The 14,465-nt window shown below is 56.8% G+C and overlaps 1 protein-coding gene across 1 annotated transcript in view; it reads left to right on the top strand.

Moving 5' to 3' along the window:
• The window catches only part of Adcy7 (adenylate cyclase 7), a 33,543-nt gene extending 19,377 nt beyond the window's left edge, over positions 1–14,166 (top strand). The window contains exons 8-26 of the mRNA XM_090357666.1: positions 659–786; positions 1,680–1,838; positions 1,977–2,109; positions 5,187–5,378; positions 5,634–5,668; positions 6,097–6,180; positions 6,371–6,443; positions 7,295–7,392; positions 8,020–8,104; positions 8,364–8,489; positions 8,686–8,784; positions 9,667–9,857; positions 10,500–10,590; positions 10,858–11,013; positions 11,475–11,621; positions 11,918–12,022; positions 12,160–12,274; positions 12,795–12,919; positions 13,315–14,166. Of these exons, the coding sequence (XP_090213792.1) occupies positions 659–786; positions 1,680–1,838; positions 1,977–2,109; positions 5,187–5,378; positions 5,634–5,668; positions 6,097–6,180; positions 6,371–6,443; positions 7,295–7,392; positions 8,020–8,104; positions 8,364–8,489; positions 8,686–8,784; positions 9,667–9,857; positions 10,500–10,590; positions 10,858–11,013; positions 11,475–11,621; positions 11,918–12,022; positions 12,160–12,274; positions 12,795–12,919; positions 13,315–13,461 (2,289 nt within the window). The 3' untranslated portion in view covers positions 13,462–14,166. The remainder of the gene's footprint in view (positions 1–658; positions 787–1,679; positions 1,839–1,976; positions 2,110–5,186; positions 5,379–5,633; positions 5,669–6,096; positions 6,181–6,370; positions 6,444–7,294; positions 7,393–8,019; positions 8,105–8,363; positions 8,490–8,685; positions 8,785–9,666; positions 9,858–10,499; positions 10,591–10,857; positions 11,014–11,474; positions 11,622–11,917; positions 12,023–12,159; positions 12,275–12,794; positions 12,920–13,314) is intronic.
• The last annotated feature ends 299 nt before the right edge of the window (positions 14,167–14,465 follow it).

Here is a 14,465-nt window from a genome sequence, read left to right as displayed (position 1 = left end):
CACGCAGTCCTCCAGAGCCCCTCCCTCTGTGAACATTACCCTTCTCTGGCTCTCCTCGCCCAGCCTAGCAGCACAACATTTCTTGGCCAGATACCTGTGGACCAGTGGCTTAAGGACACCACTGTTAACTGAGTCCAGCTGGGCCACCATGGCTGCCTGGCTGGCTGTTTGGAAACTTTCTAGCACAGGGCCTTTACACGTGCCTGGAATGCTCTTCCTCTAGGTGCTGGTGGCTTGTGCACTCTGTTCCACTAGGTCTGATTCCGATGTCACCGTTCTGAGGGGCCTCTGGAAGAGCATCAATGGTCTTTATGGAGCTCAGTGCCCAGCTCTGCTCCTGTCAGCCTGGGTGCCTGCACGTGCACAGGTTGATGCCAGTCTCGTGGACCTAGTCTAGGGCCAAGGTCCACAGTAGGTGTTCAGCCACTGCGTGGACAATTGAAGGCAGCTCTGCCTGCAGAGGTTCTCGCTAAGCTCACTGTCATCTCACATATGGGGCTGGGGCTTCCTTCTGGGGAGGCCCTAGGCCCTGCTCCCCTCACTGGCACCCCCTGATGCCCAGATCCCAGGAGGCAGGCCATGGCCAGGAAAGAGTCAAGATCTTGCCCAGGGTGTGGCCCAAGACCTGCTCTGACTAGGCCTCTGCCTCACCCTGCAGGCCAATGAGTGTATGCGGATCAAGATCCTGGGTGACTGCTACTACTGTGTGTCGGGCCTGCCGGTATCCCTGCCCACCCATGCCCGCAACTGCGTGAAGATGGGGCTGGACATATGCGAGGCCATTAAGTAAGTGCAGAGGGCACAGTGGGAGCATCTTACCCATGTCACAGACGGGGAACCTGAGGGTGTCCCACAGGAGGGGCAAGCCCAGTTTGCTGGCCTCCCTCCCTCCCTCCCTCCCTCCCTCCCTCTCTCCCTCTCTCTTTCTTCAGGGACTCCTAGCCTCCTGTTGCAGAGGCACACAACTGGGTGATGTGAAAATAGGCACGTGGGCTCTACCCCTCTAAAGTCCTAGTCTATTGACAGCAGGAGAAGCTCAGGTCAGACAGCAGAGAACCTTCCAGAGTGGGTCTAACACCCATGGCCCCATCTCCTCCTCCTGGAAGCCTCTGAGTCCAGCTGCATGGAGCTGGAGGCCTGGTGGGCTCCTTTCTCTGAGGTGCTCCGGGCCTGTGGGCCAGGTCCCTGTGGTGGGGCATAGGCTATGACAGCAAGGTAGACTGGCCGCATGGACGGTGTGGGGAGGCAGAGTCTTGGGTCTAGCCTGGCCCTGCTACTCATTAGACCTGAGCTGCCTGCTTTACTGCTGTGGAGGTGTCCATCCGTTGCTCACCCTGGCTGTCCCTAGCAGGCCCCATTCCTACTCAGCCCTGTTGGTAGCCATGGCTGCCCCATTCTTGTGTTCTTGCTGGGGATGCAGAGGTCAGCTCGTGTGCGGGCGTGGGGGCACAGGGCTCCTAGTCCTGGAAATGCGAGAAGGGAAATCGAGGCAGCTCTGGGCCCTTGTCTGTGCTGGGAGCTGGGGAGCATCTTGCGCCTTTTACACCCAGCCTTCCCAGCCGAGTCAGAGGAGCCCCCTGTCCCGACAGCCCCCCCCCCACCGCCCAGCCCTTGGAGGGGTAGCCGTGTCCTCTGCCCCGCAGGTCTCAGGGATGGGATGGGATGTGGCTCTGCCCCAGGCAGGTGCGGGAGGCCACGGGCGTGGACATCAGCATGCGCGTGGGCATCCACTCGGGGAACGTGCTGTGCGGGGTCATCGGGCTGCGCAAGTGGCAGTATGACGTGTGGTCCCACGACGTGTCCCTGGCCAACAGGATGGAGGCGGCTGGAGTCCCGGGGTGAGGCTCGGCCGGGAGTGGGTAGAGGCTGGGGGTGGGGGGGGGGCTGCGGGGTCAGAATGGGTCAGGAGTGGAGGCAGTGGGAGGAGGTCTCCCCCACCCCGGCTGCACTGCTCTCCCTGGCGTGGGTCTCCCCAGCCGGGTGCACATCACAGAGGCGACGCTGAACCACCTGGACAAGGCGTACGAGGTGGAGGACGGGCAGGGCCAGCAGCGCGACCCCTACCTGAAGGAGATGAACATCCGTACCTACCTGGTGGTTGACCCTCGGGTACTTGGCTCACGCGGCCGGAGGGAGCGGGAGGGAGCGGGCTGAGCCTGCAGGAGGGGGGGCTCTCACACTGCAGAGGGGACCGGTGGGGACCGGGTGGATTTCAAGTCTGGGGAAGTGGCTGGCTGGCTAGGACCCCACTTCCTTTGGCTGTGCATAGAATAGCAGCCAAAGGCCAACATCTCCGTTCCCTTTCCTGTGAAATGGTGCTGTGGCTGCCGCCTGCCTGGTGAGGGGAGACTCAGGGCCTGGGCACTGTCCCTGAGCTCTTCTGCTCAAGGCTGGTCCCCTACCACCACTTTGAGCCACAACTCTGCTACTGCCTTTTTGAGTGGTTAATTGGAGATGAGTCTCACAGGGGCATTTCTGCCCAGGTTGGTTTTGAACTGCACTCCCCAGGATTCAGCCTCCTGAGTAGCTAGGATTGTAGGTGTGAGCCACCAGCACTCAGCTTCAAAACACACTTTCCACACATTGTTTTGAGTCAGACTCAGGAGAACCTGGCCGACCAGGGAGCCCAGGGCAGGAGCTGAGATGGTCTTGGCCTTTGGGCTGCCCCAGAGTTGCCTCCCCTTCTCCTGGGGCCCAACTTGTGGTGGGAGGGCTGTGTGACAGGCTTGAGCTGGCTCCGTCTGTCTGGGGCTGGTGAGTCACCCTTGGGGCTTGCTCAAGAGTGCCTGCCTCAGGCTCTTTCTAGCACCTCTCCTTCAGCCTAGGCCACTGGGGGGTGGGGAGCGGGGAGGAAGGAGAGGGGCAGCCCCAAAGCCCATCCTCCAGGCCTGTAGCCTCACTCTGCTGAGGTCATGATCACATGGAGTTAGTGGCTGGGAAAACCCCTGGGGCATGGCAGGGGGGGAAGGGGGGAGAGGTGTCACTGCCTAGCTCCTCCCTGGGCCCCAAGGGGCCCTGTTTAATCCTTCCCTTATTTATTGTGACAACCATCTTTAGGCAGATTCCCTCTCTTTAGGCTGCCACCCAGCCAGCAGGCGCTCAGGTGGTTTTGTGATAATCAAGCAAACTCCACCCCTAAACTCCAAAACCAACCACTGGATGCTGAGAGGGCTGGGCATTGAGGGTCTCAGGGCATGCTGCAGGCAGCTGCCTCCATCCTTGCACCCCCACCTGAACAGCTGGGCTTTCCTCCTCCCTCCCTCCTTCCTGATTATTTGGGTATCTGGCAGCGAATGGCTGTGGTCCTCCTTGCTCGGGCAGTGACTGCATATTGCCATGGTCTGTCCTCTTGTGCCTGTGGTGGTTCCGCTGCAGCTTACCTGTGTGGACCTGACTCCTTGGCTCTAGCAGGCCAGGCTCCATCCCAGCTGTTTCTCCCTGCCTCTGGCTGTGAGGATGTAGTGCTAGGGGGCCACATGGATCGTCTGGGTGCCCTGTCCTTGTGCACAGAGTGATGGATCGTGGAGGGTCTGCGAGACTCCCCTGTTTTGATTTCTTAGGGTAGGGGCTGAATTGCTTTTTCTAGAAGTGCCACTGACCTCGAACTTGTTTGATTGGATGGCTGGGTGCTGTGGGGACAGTGGAGGGGGCCATCAGAGAAACATTCCTAGATCCCAGACTGCATGTGCTCTTGTTCCCTGAGCGAAGTTCCACTGCATTGTGTTCTCAGATGAGGAGAGAGTGGCTGGGTGTAAATGAGGCTTTTTTTTTTTTTTTTTTTTTTTTTTTTTGCCAGTCCTGGGCTTGGGCTCAGGGTCTGAGCACTGTCCCTGGATTTTCTCAAGGCCAGAGCTCTACCACTTGAGCCACAGCACCACTTCTGGCTTTTTGCTACATATGTGGTACCGAGGAATTGAACCCGGGTCTTCATGCATGCTAGGCAAGCACTCTACCACTAGGCCTAATTCCTGGCCCCTAAATGTGGTTTTCTTTTCTTTCTTTTTTTCTTTTTTCTTTTCTTTTTTTTTTTTCCAGTCCTGGGCTTGAGCTCAGGGCCTGAGCACTGTCCTTGGACTTTCTCAAGGCTAGAGCTCTACCACTTGAGCCTCAGCACCACTTCTGGCTTTTTCTTTTTTCCTATATGTGGTACCGAGGAATCGAACCTGGGTCTTCATGCATGCTAGGCAAGCACTTTAACCACTAGGCCAAACTCTAGGCACCCTAAATATGGTTTTCTATCTGACAACAAGAGGCTAGCAGTCCAGCAGAGCTGCTGATGAAGGTGTGGCAGGGACTCAGAGGGAAGAGATGTCTGGATCTCTGTTGCGAGGGTGGCCCAAATGTGTGTCTGCTGATCTTGGGGCTCTTTCTCTTCCTTCCCTTGTGCCCAGCTCTTCTGGCAACCTTTCCTGGAGACATCAGTGGCTAGGGAGGGTAGAAGGGGAGGCTGAGATGCTCCTTCTGCAGAGCTAGGCTAAGTCACAGGTGCTGGACAGATAATACACCCAAGCAGGAGGCTGGAGCCTGCCTGGAACTTTCTAGAAGGCTGCTCTGGTGGTCAGCTGGTACTTTGGTTGCTGTGTCTTTGTGGATGCCAGCAGCCCTCCTTTTCCTCTTGCCTCTCCCCACTGGAAAAAAGGAATATGTACTTGAGCTGAAGAGCTCAGGGACAACACCCAGGTCTAGAGTTCAAGTCCCACGACTGACAAAACAAAAACAAAAAAGGAACATGTAGCCTGGTTCTGGTGGCTTACACCTATAATTCTAGCTATTCAGGAGGATGAGATTTGAGGATTGCAGTTCGAAGCCAGCCTGGCAGAAAAGTCCCGTGAGACTTTTATCTCCAATTAACCACTAGAAAACCGGAAGGGATGCTGTGGCTCCCCTTCCCATCTATTTCAAAGAACCCAAGGCTCAGGGCTGGCCTCGGGGCTGGGTGAACCAGCTTTCTCCTCTTTGGCTGGGGACCAGCCATGGGGCCAGGCTGGGCCCCCTGCAGCCCAGTGTAAGTGCACAGGGCTTCAGCCAGCTCCAGCGGGCAGCTGTCCAGTGTTGTCCCCAGGCACCGCGGGCTGGAGCTTTGTTGTATTTCTCAGCAGGTTGTGTGGGTAGGGTAACATCTTGGAGAGAGCGGAGGGGTGGGATGAGAGGGACAATGGAGGAACAGATTGTCTGTGGGTCTACAGAGCCAGCAGCCACCCCCACCCAGCCAACACCCCCTCAGGCACAAGGGGGATGCAGCTCTGAAGATGCGGGCTTCGGTGCGTGTGACCCGCTACCTGGAGTCCTGGGGGGCAGCACGGCCCTTTGCACACCTCAACCACCGCGAGAGTGTAAGCAGCAGCGAGACGCTCATCCCCAATGGGCGCAGGCCCAAGGTAGGTCCCCTCCTGCCCAGACTGCTAAGATGGGACTGGGAGCAGGTGGGGGTGGGGGCTGGTGTCTGCCCCATTTCTCTGGAGAGCTGGAGGCATTTGGAGACTGCTCCAGGGGGCTAGGGTGTCCCCGTCCTAGTTCGGCCTTACTTGGACAATCCCTGACTCCTTGCACAGTGGCGATAAACTCAGGCCGGGGAATAAACCAGGACTTGTGGGCCAGGCAGTGACTGTGTCCTCCCCTCCTCTCCACTTTAGGCCATTCCCCTGCGTCGCCACCGGGCCCCTGACAGGTATGTGCAGCACCCCTCCTGGCCAGGTTGTGCCTCAGTTCCCCCCCTCTAGGCAGGCGTTCCTGTCCCTGGGCAGTCCCACCAGGCGCCGCCCAGCCTCTGTGACATCTGCTGTTTCTGGATGAGGACTTCCAGGTCCTTGAGAGAGGGATAGTGGAGGAAGGAGCAGGGGTGCAGGCTGATGCTGTGGCGCAGCAGATGAGGACACAGGCGGGGAGCCAGGAGTCTGGCCTCTGCTTCTGTCTTGACTGCTTGCTAGCTGGGAGATATGACCTTCATTTGGACCTCTGGGCCCTTCTCCATTGTTCTCAGTGAGGCTCAAGACCTCTGTCAGGCACCCATTAACCCCACTGCGGTCCTGTGGTCCCCACCTGCTCTGAGTGGACGTGGGGTTCCTGGGTGGTGCAGTTGGGGATGTCTGTTTCCAGAAGTGCATCCCCCAAAGGGCGCTCAGAGGACGACTCCTATGATGACGAGATGCTGTCAGCCATAGAGGGGCTCAGCTCCACCAGGTGAGCCCTGTGACCTCGGCCCACTCTCCACTGTCCCTTGAGCGTGTGCGTGTGTGGGGGGGGGAGGGTGTCCTCTCTGTGGCAGCTCCACCCATGTCCTCATACCTGTGGCTGGGCTCCACTTCCCTGGAGCTGCCTCCTGAGAGTCCCCACCGTCAGACCCCCTCTCATGCTGCTGCTTCCCTGCCAGGCCCTGCTGCTCCAAGTCTGATGACTTCCACACCTTCGGGGCCATCTTCCTGGAGGAGGGCTTTGAGCGAGAGGTGAGGCCTCTGGTCAGAGGAACCCAGGCCTGGGGTGAGATCTGGGGAAGGAGGCCCCTGGGAAACTCTCTAGCTGGTTGTTGGGGTGGGGTGGGCTCAATGCAGCCCCAAACTTGGTGACTGTTCTCACTCCTGCACCCTTCACCAGGATTTGCAAGATTTTTATTCCACCAAATGCCAGGCCCTCCACAGGTAGAAGCCTGACACCCACTGGCCCCTAATTCAGCCTTGGCATTGGCAGGACCCAGGGGTTCTCCTGCCTGTCTGCTGCCACACTTCCTATACTACTGGTGTAGCTGTGGGGCATCTTGTGGCTCTCAGCAGGTCCTGCCCATGTGTTATGTAACAACCCTCACCCAGGCAGCCAAGGGGCTGCTAGGCCCAGCTCATGAATAGGGGCCTGCACGTTCTGCAGCTCCGGAGCTGTCAGGCTACAGGGCTGGAGCGTAAGAGGTCCCTGTGCGGGGTGCCAGAGTTAGTGGAGAAGGACCCTCTTGTCCCTGGGCTCCCACGTGAGTTCACCAGGAAATGAACCTCGGTTTCTAACTTGCCCCAGAAGCTTAGGTGGACTAAGGGCAGCTCAGAGACCTAAGCCCAGCTTTACTTCTTGGTAGAGGGTGAGGCCGTCCTGGTGGCTCAGACTTGGTTCTTGTCCATGGGCCATGAGCACTTCAGGGGCCTTTGCTGCGCACGGGGCAGGGAGCAGTTGAGCTGCTAATCAGTGGGACATTATGTGGAACTCCAGTGACGGGGGTGGGGTGGGGGAGGCATCACTTGATGAACTCAGGCAGGGGTGAGGGGAGCTGTGAAGGTCCAGTGGGTGGCTGGCCCACACAGTCCTGTTGTCACAGTATCGCCTGGCACCCATCCCCGGGGCCCGCTACGACTTTGCCTGCGCAAGCCTGGTCTTCCTCTGCATCTTGCTCGTCCACGTCCTGGTGATGCCCAGGTTGGTCTGAGGAGGGGAAGATGGTGGAGTCCCCAGAGATACAGATTAGAAGGATGGAATCCGTAGTGGGACCAGCAAAGCTGCATAGGACTTCAGACTCGAGTCTTCCAGAGCTGGGCTTTGCAGTCCAGTGGAGTGCTGATCGTGTAGCTAATGTGTCCCAGGCCTCCCAGCCCCGAATGCCTCTCCCTTTGCTAAGTTGCCAGTGACCTCTGCAGCCCCCCCCCCCACTTTGATGTTTGTAATCCTTTAAGGGATATTGGGTCTGTGTGTGTGTGTGTGGGGGTGGTGATGAATCTCAGAGCCTGGGTCAGGAGCTCCTGAGATTTGTGCTTGTGGCAGGGAGAGAGGGGCTGAGATCAGAGAAAACAGAGGTCAGCCACTCGCTGAGGCAGTTGGGTCAGTGCTGTGGATTTGGGTGTGCTTAATCAAGACTAACAGGGGAGTGCCTCTATATCCTGTCCCAGGCTTGGGGTACTTACATTTCTTCTTTCTGGCCCCAAGTGGTGGGAAGACATGATTCTGGCTACGACGTTCATGTTTGAGCCTGGCCTTGTGTGGCCGTTTAGTGAGGTAGTTGGTCCCTGGGCGTGTGACCCCTGCACTTAGGCCTTTTCTCCTTTCCAGGATGACAGCCCTGGGTGTGTCCTTTGGGCTGGTGTCCTGCCTGCTGGTACTGGTGCTAAGTCTGTGCTTTGCTGCTGAGTTCATGGTGAGTAGAGCTGAGTTCTGGGTCTGGAGCTCCATGCTGGGATCCCCTACTTTTCTTCCTTCTCCCTCCCCTTGCTGCCCCCTCCCCCACCAGGGAGCCTTGCTGGTCTGAGCCCCTCTCTGGGCTGGAGGCTCTTGCTGGTATCTGCCTCCTCCAGCGTCCCGCCAGCCTTGGCTGCGGCGCTGTTTCTACTGCCCTGGAATCCCTGTTTGTCCTCATCTCAGCTGTGCTCCAGTGACTGGGTCTCGTGTCTCCACAGAGGTGCTTCCCAGCCCGGGGGACACTGCAGGTCATCTCTGAATGGGTGGAGACGCGGCCTCTTCTGAGGCTGTTTCTGGCTGTGCTGACCATCGGTAGCCTGCTCACTGTCGCCATCATCAACCTGGTCAGTCCTGACAGGGACCCTGATGCCCCACACTGGCTCCTTCTGGAGCCGTCCCCTCCACCTTTGCTTAGGAGAGTTGCAGCATTTGGGATCTCCTCTGATGCTTCAGAGCTAAGCTGGCATCAGCTACAGGCCTGCCAGGGTGCCCAGCGTCCTGGTCCCCTGGCACATGTTAGCAAGGCTCTCTCCTCTGCAGCCACTGATGCTCGATTCGGCCCTTGGGCTACCTGGTGGCAATGAGACAAGCCTGCTGGCCCCACGGAGCAAAGCCAGGACCCTGTGTGCCCTCCTCCCCGTGAGTATCTGTCCTCTTCCCAGCAGAGCCCTCTGGGTTCTGTCTGTCTTCACTGGGACACTCGGCCACAGTAGCTCTGGCGAGAAGAGCATTGGATCCAGCCCAGTGTCTCCGGTGGAAGGAAAGCCAGGACCAGGCAGCTAAGCTCATTTCCAGTCCCAAATACAAGTAGTAGCTCTTGGGTGATTCGAGACAATGGGGGGGGGGCATGGAGTGGGCTAATGTCAGCTGTACTGGAAGGCATCCCTGAGATGCTTCTGCCTCTGTTGAGGAAGCAGGTCTTAGAGGGATTGGCCAGAGCCTCGCAGGTGGCAAAGCTAGCGCTTGGCTCAAAGACCATCGGGAGGGCACGTGCCTTTAGGGGGGCTGCAGGGAGTTTGCGCAAGTCTGGCATGGGATGAGGTGAGATGGGGTGGGGTCAGTGTGGCTGAGGGTTACTTCGGTAGGGTTTCAGGGCTTGTGACTTGGGAAGGGCGTGAGGGGAATGAGGGAGAATTAGGAGGTGGGGTCCAAGTCAGGGTGAAGCAGGAATACTAGGCCAGAGAATGCTCTTCATCTGGGAGGTGGCAGGGATTTGGCAGGGGAGTTAACATGGGCAGGGCTGCGCTTTGGGGAGGGTAGGCTCATGGCCGAATGCAGGAGACAGGCGGCCATTCAGATGTGCCTATGGCAGCCTGGGCCCTGCCCATGAGCTCCACACAGCACTGCAGTTTCCTGAATTACAGCTTTGCTGCAGTGAGCTCACTGGCTCTGGGAAGTGGTCGAAAGGGTGGCCTCACCCTTGAGCCCTGCTGCCCGTGGGGAATTGGGGGGCTAGGGATCCAGGGATGTTATTGCTAACAGCTCCTGGTGATGGACAGTGGGGTACTGCCTCACCCCTAGTACTACAGCTACAGCTGTATCCTGGGCTTGATCGCCTGCTCCGTCTTCCTGCGGATGAGCCTGGAGCTGAAGGTCGTGCTGTTGACCGTGGCGCTGGTGGCTTACCTGGTGCTCTTCAACCTCTCTCTGTGCTGGCAGGACCACAGTGCCCACAGCCCAGGCAACCTCACCCAGGTCAATGCCACCATCAGGTAGGTCCTGCCATACCTCAGTGAAAGGACCTGATCACTGCCATCTGCCTGTGGCATGTTGGTTTGCTCCATTCTCCCCGGGGAAGCTGTGCCATCTGCATCTGGGGTTTCCCAGGACATGCCAGGGGGCAGTGCTCAGGGCTGAGGAATGTCTTGCTGGTGGCTTCTCTCGTGAAAGGCTTGGTTGTATGGACCCAGGCTCATCCTGTTTCTGTACAACTGAGTGGTGAGAGGGACTTGAGCCAGCTGAGCCTGCTGGGCTGCATCTGAATTGCTTTTCTGGCAAGCACTGTATCCTGGTCCCTTCCTGAGGCTCAGGACAGGCTGAGGTGTGGGAGTTCTAGAAGCTCTGGAGCAGGGAGCGGGTCTGGCTTCCTTAAACAAAGCTGAAGTCATAGGAATCCATGGAGTGAAACTCTCCTGGTCATCTGCTCTGCCTGTCAAGTTACCAGTCCCTCTCTGGCTTCTTGCAAGCATCCCTGGCTCTCCTTAGGCACCCGCCTCTCCCTGCCAGCCTATCTACCTCTCCCAATCCCCGGGCTCTGTCTCCTCTATGCAGCTGCATTTGTTTGTCCTCTGCCCACACCACTGTCTGTACCCCAGTTCTTGGAGCACAGCTGACTGTTGTCCCCCATCCAACAGCACTCTGGACTGTTCACCAAGCGACCTGAAGACCATGATCACCTTCTACCTGGTTCTGTTCTACAGCACTCTGGTCATGCTGTCCAGACAGGTATGCACACTCTTTAGCTTCTGCCATCCTCAGTAGGGTAGGCGGATACGGGGGGCTTCAAATGTCAAATGTCTTGTTGCTAAGGCTGAGGTCCTCAGGCAGGAGCTCCCTGTCCTGGCCTCCCCACACCCACCCCTGCACAGAGGGTACAGCCCCAGGGCTGGTGTGAGCGGCACTGTGGGTTAGGCTGAGCTCCCAGCCATCGCAGCCCCTGCTGGCCCCTCTGGCGGGGCTGGCTGCACGACACTGACCTTACCCAGTTTGCAGATCGACTATTACTGCCGTTTGGATTGTCTGTGGAAGAAGAAGTTCAAGAAGGAACACGAGGAGTTTGAGACCATGGAAAACGTGAACCGCCTGCTCCTGGAGAATGTCCTGCCAGCCCACGTGGCTGCCCATTTCATTGGAGACAAGTTAAACGAGGTATGCAGGAAGAATGATGTGCGTTTGGGATCAGAGATCCCACAGGCCACCATGACTCAACGTCTCAGGCTCCTTACCGGTACACCCTGGAGGCAGCATGGTGGTGTGTAAACCTGGGCTTGCACTTGGGAGTCTGGGCTAATGGACGGCCTTTCTTTTCTGCGAGTGTCATGAGGGCCAAGTCTGGAAAGTTTGATGAGGCATGGTTATTTCCACCAGTGGCCTGCTCGCTGTAGAACCGAGTTTCTGCCTCCTGCTTCCTCCTGCTTCCTCCTGCCCCAGAGTTTCAGGCCCAGCTGGTGCTCACCACCCAGACTCTGCTCACCTCTTCTCAGCAGCCCATGCAGAAGTTCTGACAGTTAGGGCTGGGGGCTCTGCCCACCCCCAGGACTGCTGAGCAGCAGCTGTCACTTCGTGGTTCCGTGGCCTTACTGTGTTCTTTCTTCCCTGCCCTGCTACAGGACTGGTACCATCAGTCCTATGACTGTGTCTGTGTCATGTTTGCATCCGTGCCGGACTTCAAAGTCTTCTACACAGAGTGTGACGTCAACAAGGAGGGACTGGAATGCCTGCGCCTGCTCAATGAGATCATCGCGGACTTTGATGAGGTGAGGACAGAGGTGGGGGTGGGTGGCTCCTGCACACACCTGGCACAGGAGAGGGCCTGGCCAACCCCCTCACTGCAGTACTTTAGCTAGATAAAATGCAATGTCTTGATAAAAGAAGGCATTTTTGGGTACTGACTGAGCTCATCTTTAATTCAGCCACTGTGCCGGGCAGCTGCTAAGATTATAGGTAGGTCCTTTAAGTCTGACAGGGTTAGGGGTGTATGTGTGTGTGTGTGTGTGCGTGTGCACACCTGCATGGCAGGTCTGCTCCAGCTGGCCTCCCTGGTTTCCCACAGCTGCTGCTGAAGCCCAAGTTCAGTGGCGTGGAGAAGATCAAGACCATTGGCAGCACCTACATGGCAGCTGCGGGGCTCAGTGTCCCTTCGGGGCATGAGAACCAGGTACTCCTATCTACCCTGTCCTGTGAGAGGGGGCAAAGCTGGGAGCAGCTTGGCAGTGGCGGGGCCCTGAGGGTTTGGGGAAGGGTTGCTGGTGCCGGTGGTCAAGGGCCTGGGGGTGGGGTGTGGCCGTGCTGCAGGACCTGGAGCGCCAGCACACGCACATCGGCGTCATGGTGGACTTCAGCATCGCCCTGATGAGCAAGCTGGACGGGATCAACAGGCACTCCTTCAACTCCTTCCGCCTCCGAGTTGGTGAGGCTCGGTGGGCGGAAGTGGGGTGGGGTGGGGTGGGGTGGGGGAAGCAGGGCAGCCCCTGCCTCAGGCGCTCCAGGTCTGTCTGATATAGGGTGCCTGCTTTGAAGTGTCAGCAGCCCCCTGATCCCACAAGCCTGGAAGTTGAATTGTTATTCTGACCTTTGCATTCTGCTGTTTTGATAATTTTAATATAGAAGGGCAGAATGTAGAACCTAAATCATGGCTGTCAAGAGGACCTTCCAACAAACCTAACCAGCCAGCTAACTTAGAGTGGTTAGCAGGGTGAGGGGGACTGGCACATGCCAGAGGTGTTCTTCACAAAACCAGGCTTCCTGTTTCAGAGCTTGGATTAGAGCCCGGCAGGGTAGGCCTTTCTTATACCGCAGACCCTACTTACTGGAGGGCACCTCAGAATGTCTTGCCACCTCTTTGTGGTTGGGGATGGGCTGTGGGCTCTCCCAGTGCAGATGCCCGAGCTCTGCTTCTACAGCTGACCAAGTGCAAACATTACCTACAGGCATAAACCATGGGCCCGTGATTGCTGGAGTAATTGGGGCCCGAAAACCTCAGTATGACATCTGGGGAAATACAGTCAACGTTGCCAGCCGCATGGAGAGCACTGGAGAACTGGGCAAAATCCAGGTAGCAACCTGTGAGGAGGGTACGGGATCCAGGGAAAGGACCCTTCTACAGGGAAGCCCTCCCCCCGCCCCCCCAGCATGGATCGTTGTTGACCAACCTGTCCATAGGCAAGCAGGCTTCTTGCTTCTGATATGGCTTTCTTTCATCAGTCATGGGGCATGAACTCTGGACCTGGGCACTATCCCTGAGCTCTTTAGCTCAAGGCTAGTGCTCTACCACTTTGAACCACAGTGCCCCTGTCAGTGTTCTGGTGGTTAATTGGAGGAAAGAGTCTTATGGACTTTCATGCCTGGACTGGTTCTGAACCGTGATCCTCACATCTCAGCCTCCTGAGTAGCTAGGATTACAGGTGTGACCCGCTGGTGCTGGGCTGATGTGGCTTTCTTTCTGCTCAGGTTACTGAAGAGACATGTATCATCCTCCAGAGACTAGGTTACTCTTGTGAGTGCCGGGGTCTAATCAACGTCAAGGGCAAAGGCGAGCTACGAACTTACTTTGTATGTACAGATACTGCCAAGTTTCAGGGCCTGGGGCTGAACTAAGGAGACTTCTAGTGGTCAATCTTCTTCCAGCAAACCAAGACCCAACCCTGTACCTGTGGAAACAGCATTCAAAGGTCTCGTTTGGCCCGCTGCCAGCTCCTGGACAGCAGGTTGCTTAGGTGACACTTTGACCTCTGCCATCACGCTGTGTTTCCTTGTCAGCTGTAGGTCAGTGGAGTGGCTGGGCTCTGCAGTCTGGGTTGGAATTTCTGTTCTTTCCAGCAGGACAAGCATTCTAGCTGGCAGCTGATACCAAGGTATTATTTAACTATTGACCACATGTAAATAGGACCACTGTCCAATGTCCTGGGCATTTATGGGATTTGGCTGGCTGGGGGACGAGTCCTGAGGAATGTGGCTCACAGCAATGAGTATCAAATCTGAACTTGAAATGTGTCAACTTTGATACAAGGGGCTGGGAGTGTGGCCTAGTGGTAGAGTGCTTGCCTAGCATGAATAACGCCCAGAATTCCATTCCTGTGTACCACAAACACAGAAAAAGCCAGAAGTGCTAGCCTTGAGAAAGCCCAAAGACAGAGCTCAGGCCCTGAATTCAGATCCCAGCACTGGCAAAAACTTTGATACAAGTCTTTTGGGACTATGTTCAGTAAGCTGAAAGGCTAGAAATAAGGTATAATCTTTTTCACTCTTTCCTTACTAATTTTTGAGCACACTCCCCCTCTTAGTTTTCAACTATCATTGACATCTTTTCTTTTGTCAGTTGTGAGACTTGAACTCTGGGCTGGGCGCTATCCCTGTGCTCTTCAGCTCAAGACTGCCGCCATACCCCTTGAGCCTCAGCACCACTTCCATTTTTTTGGTGGTTAATTGGAGATGAGTCTCACAGACTTTAGTGCCTAGGCTGGCTTTGTTCCACAGATCTCAGCCTCCTGAGTAGCTAGGATTACAGGCATGAGCCACTGCAACCAACTCATCTTGTCTTTCTTTTCCCTGGTTAGTTCTAGGATTTTTTTCTGAGACTCAGACCCTTATTTTCCACCACC

Source organism: Megascapheus bottae, chromosome 24 (genome assembly GCF_031878675.1).
Source record: "Megascapheus bottae isolate mThoBot1 chromosome 24, mThoBot2.hap1, whole genome shotgun sequence".
Taxonomy (NCBI): domain Eukaryota; kingdom Metazoa; phylum Chordata; class Mammalia; order Rodentia; family Geomyidae; genus Megascapheus; species Megascapheus bottae.
Note: the sequence above shows the minus strand (reverse complement) of the source record. Positions and strands in the feature narration are given on the sequence as shown.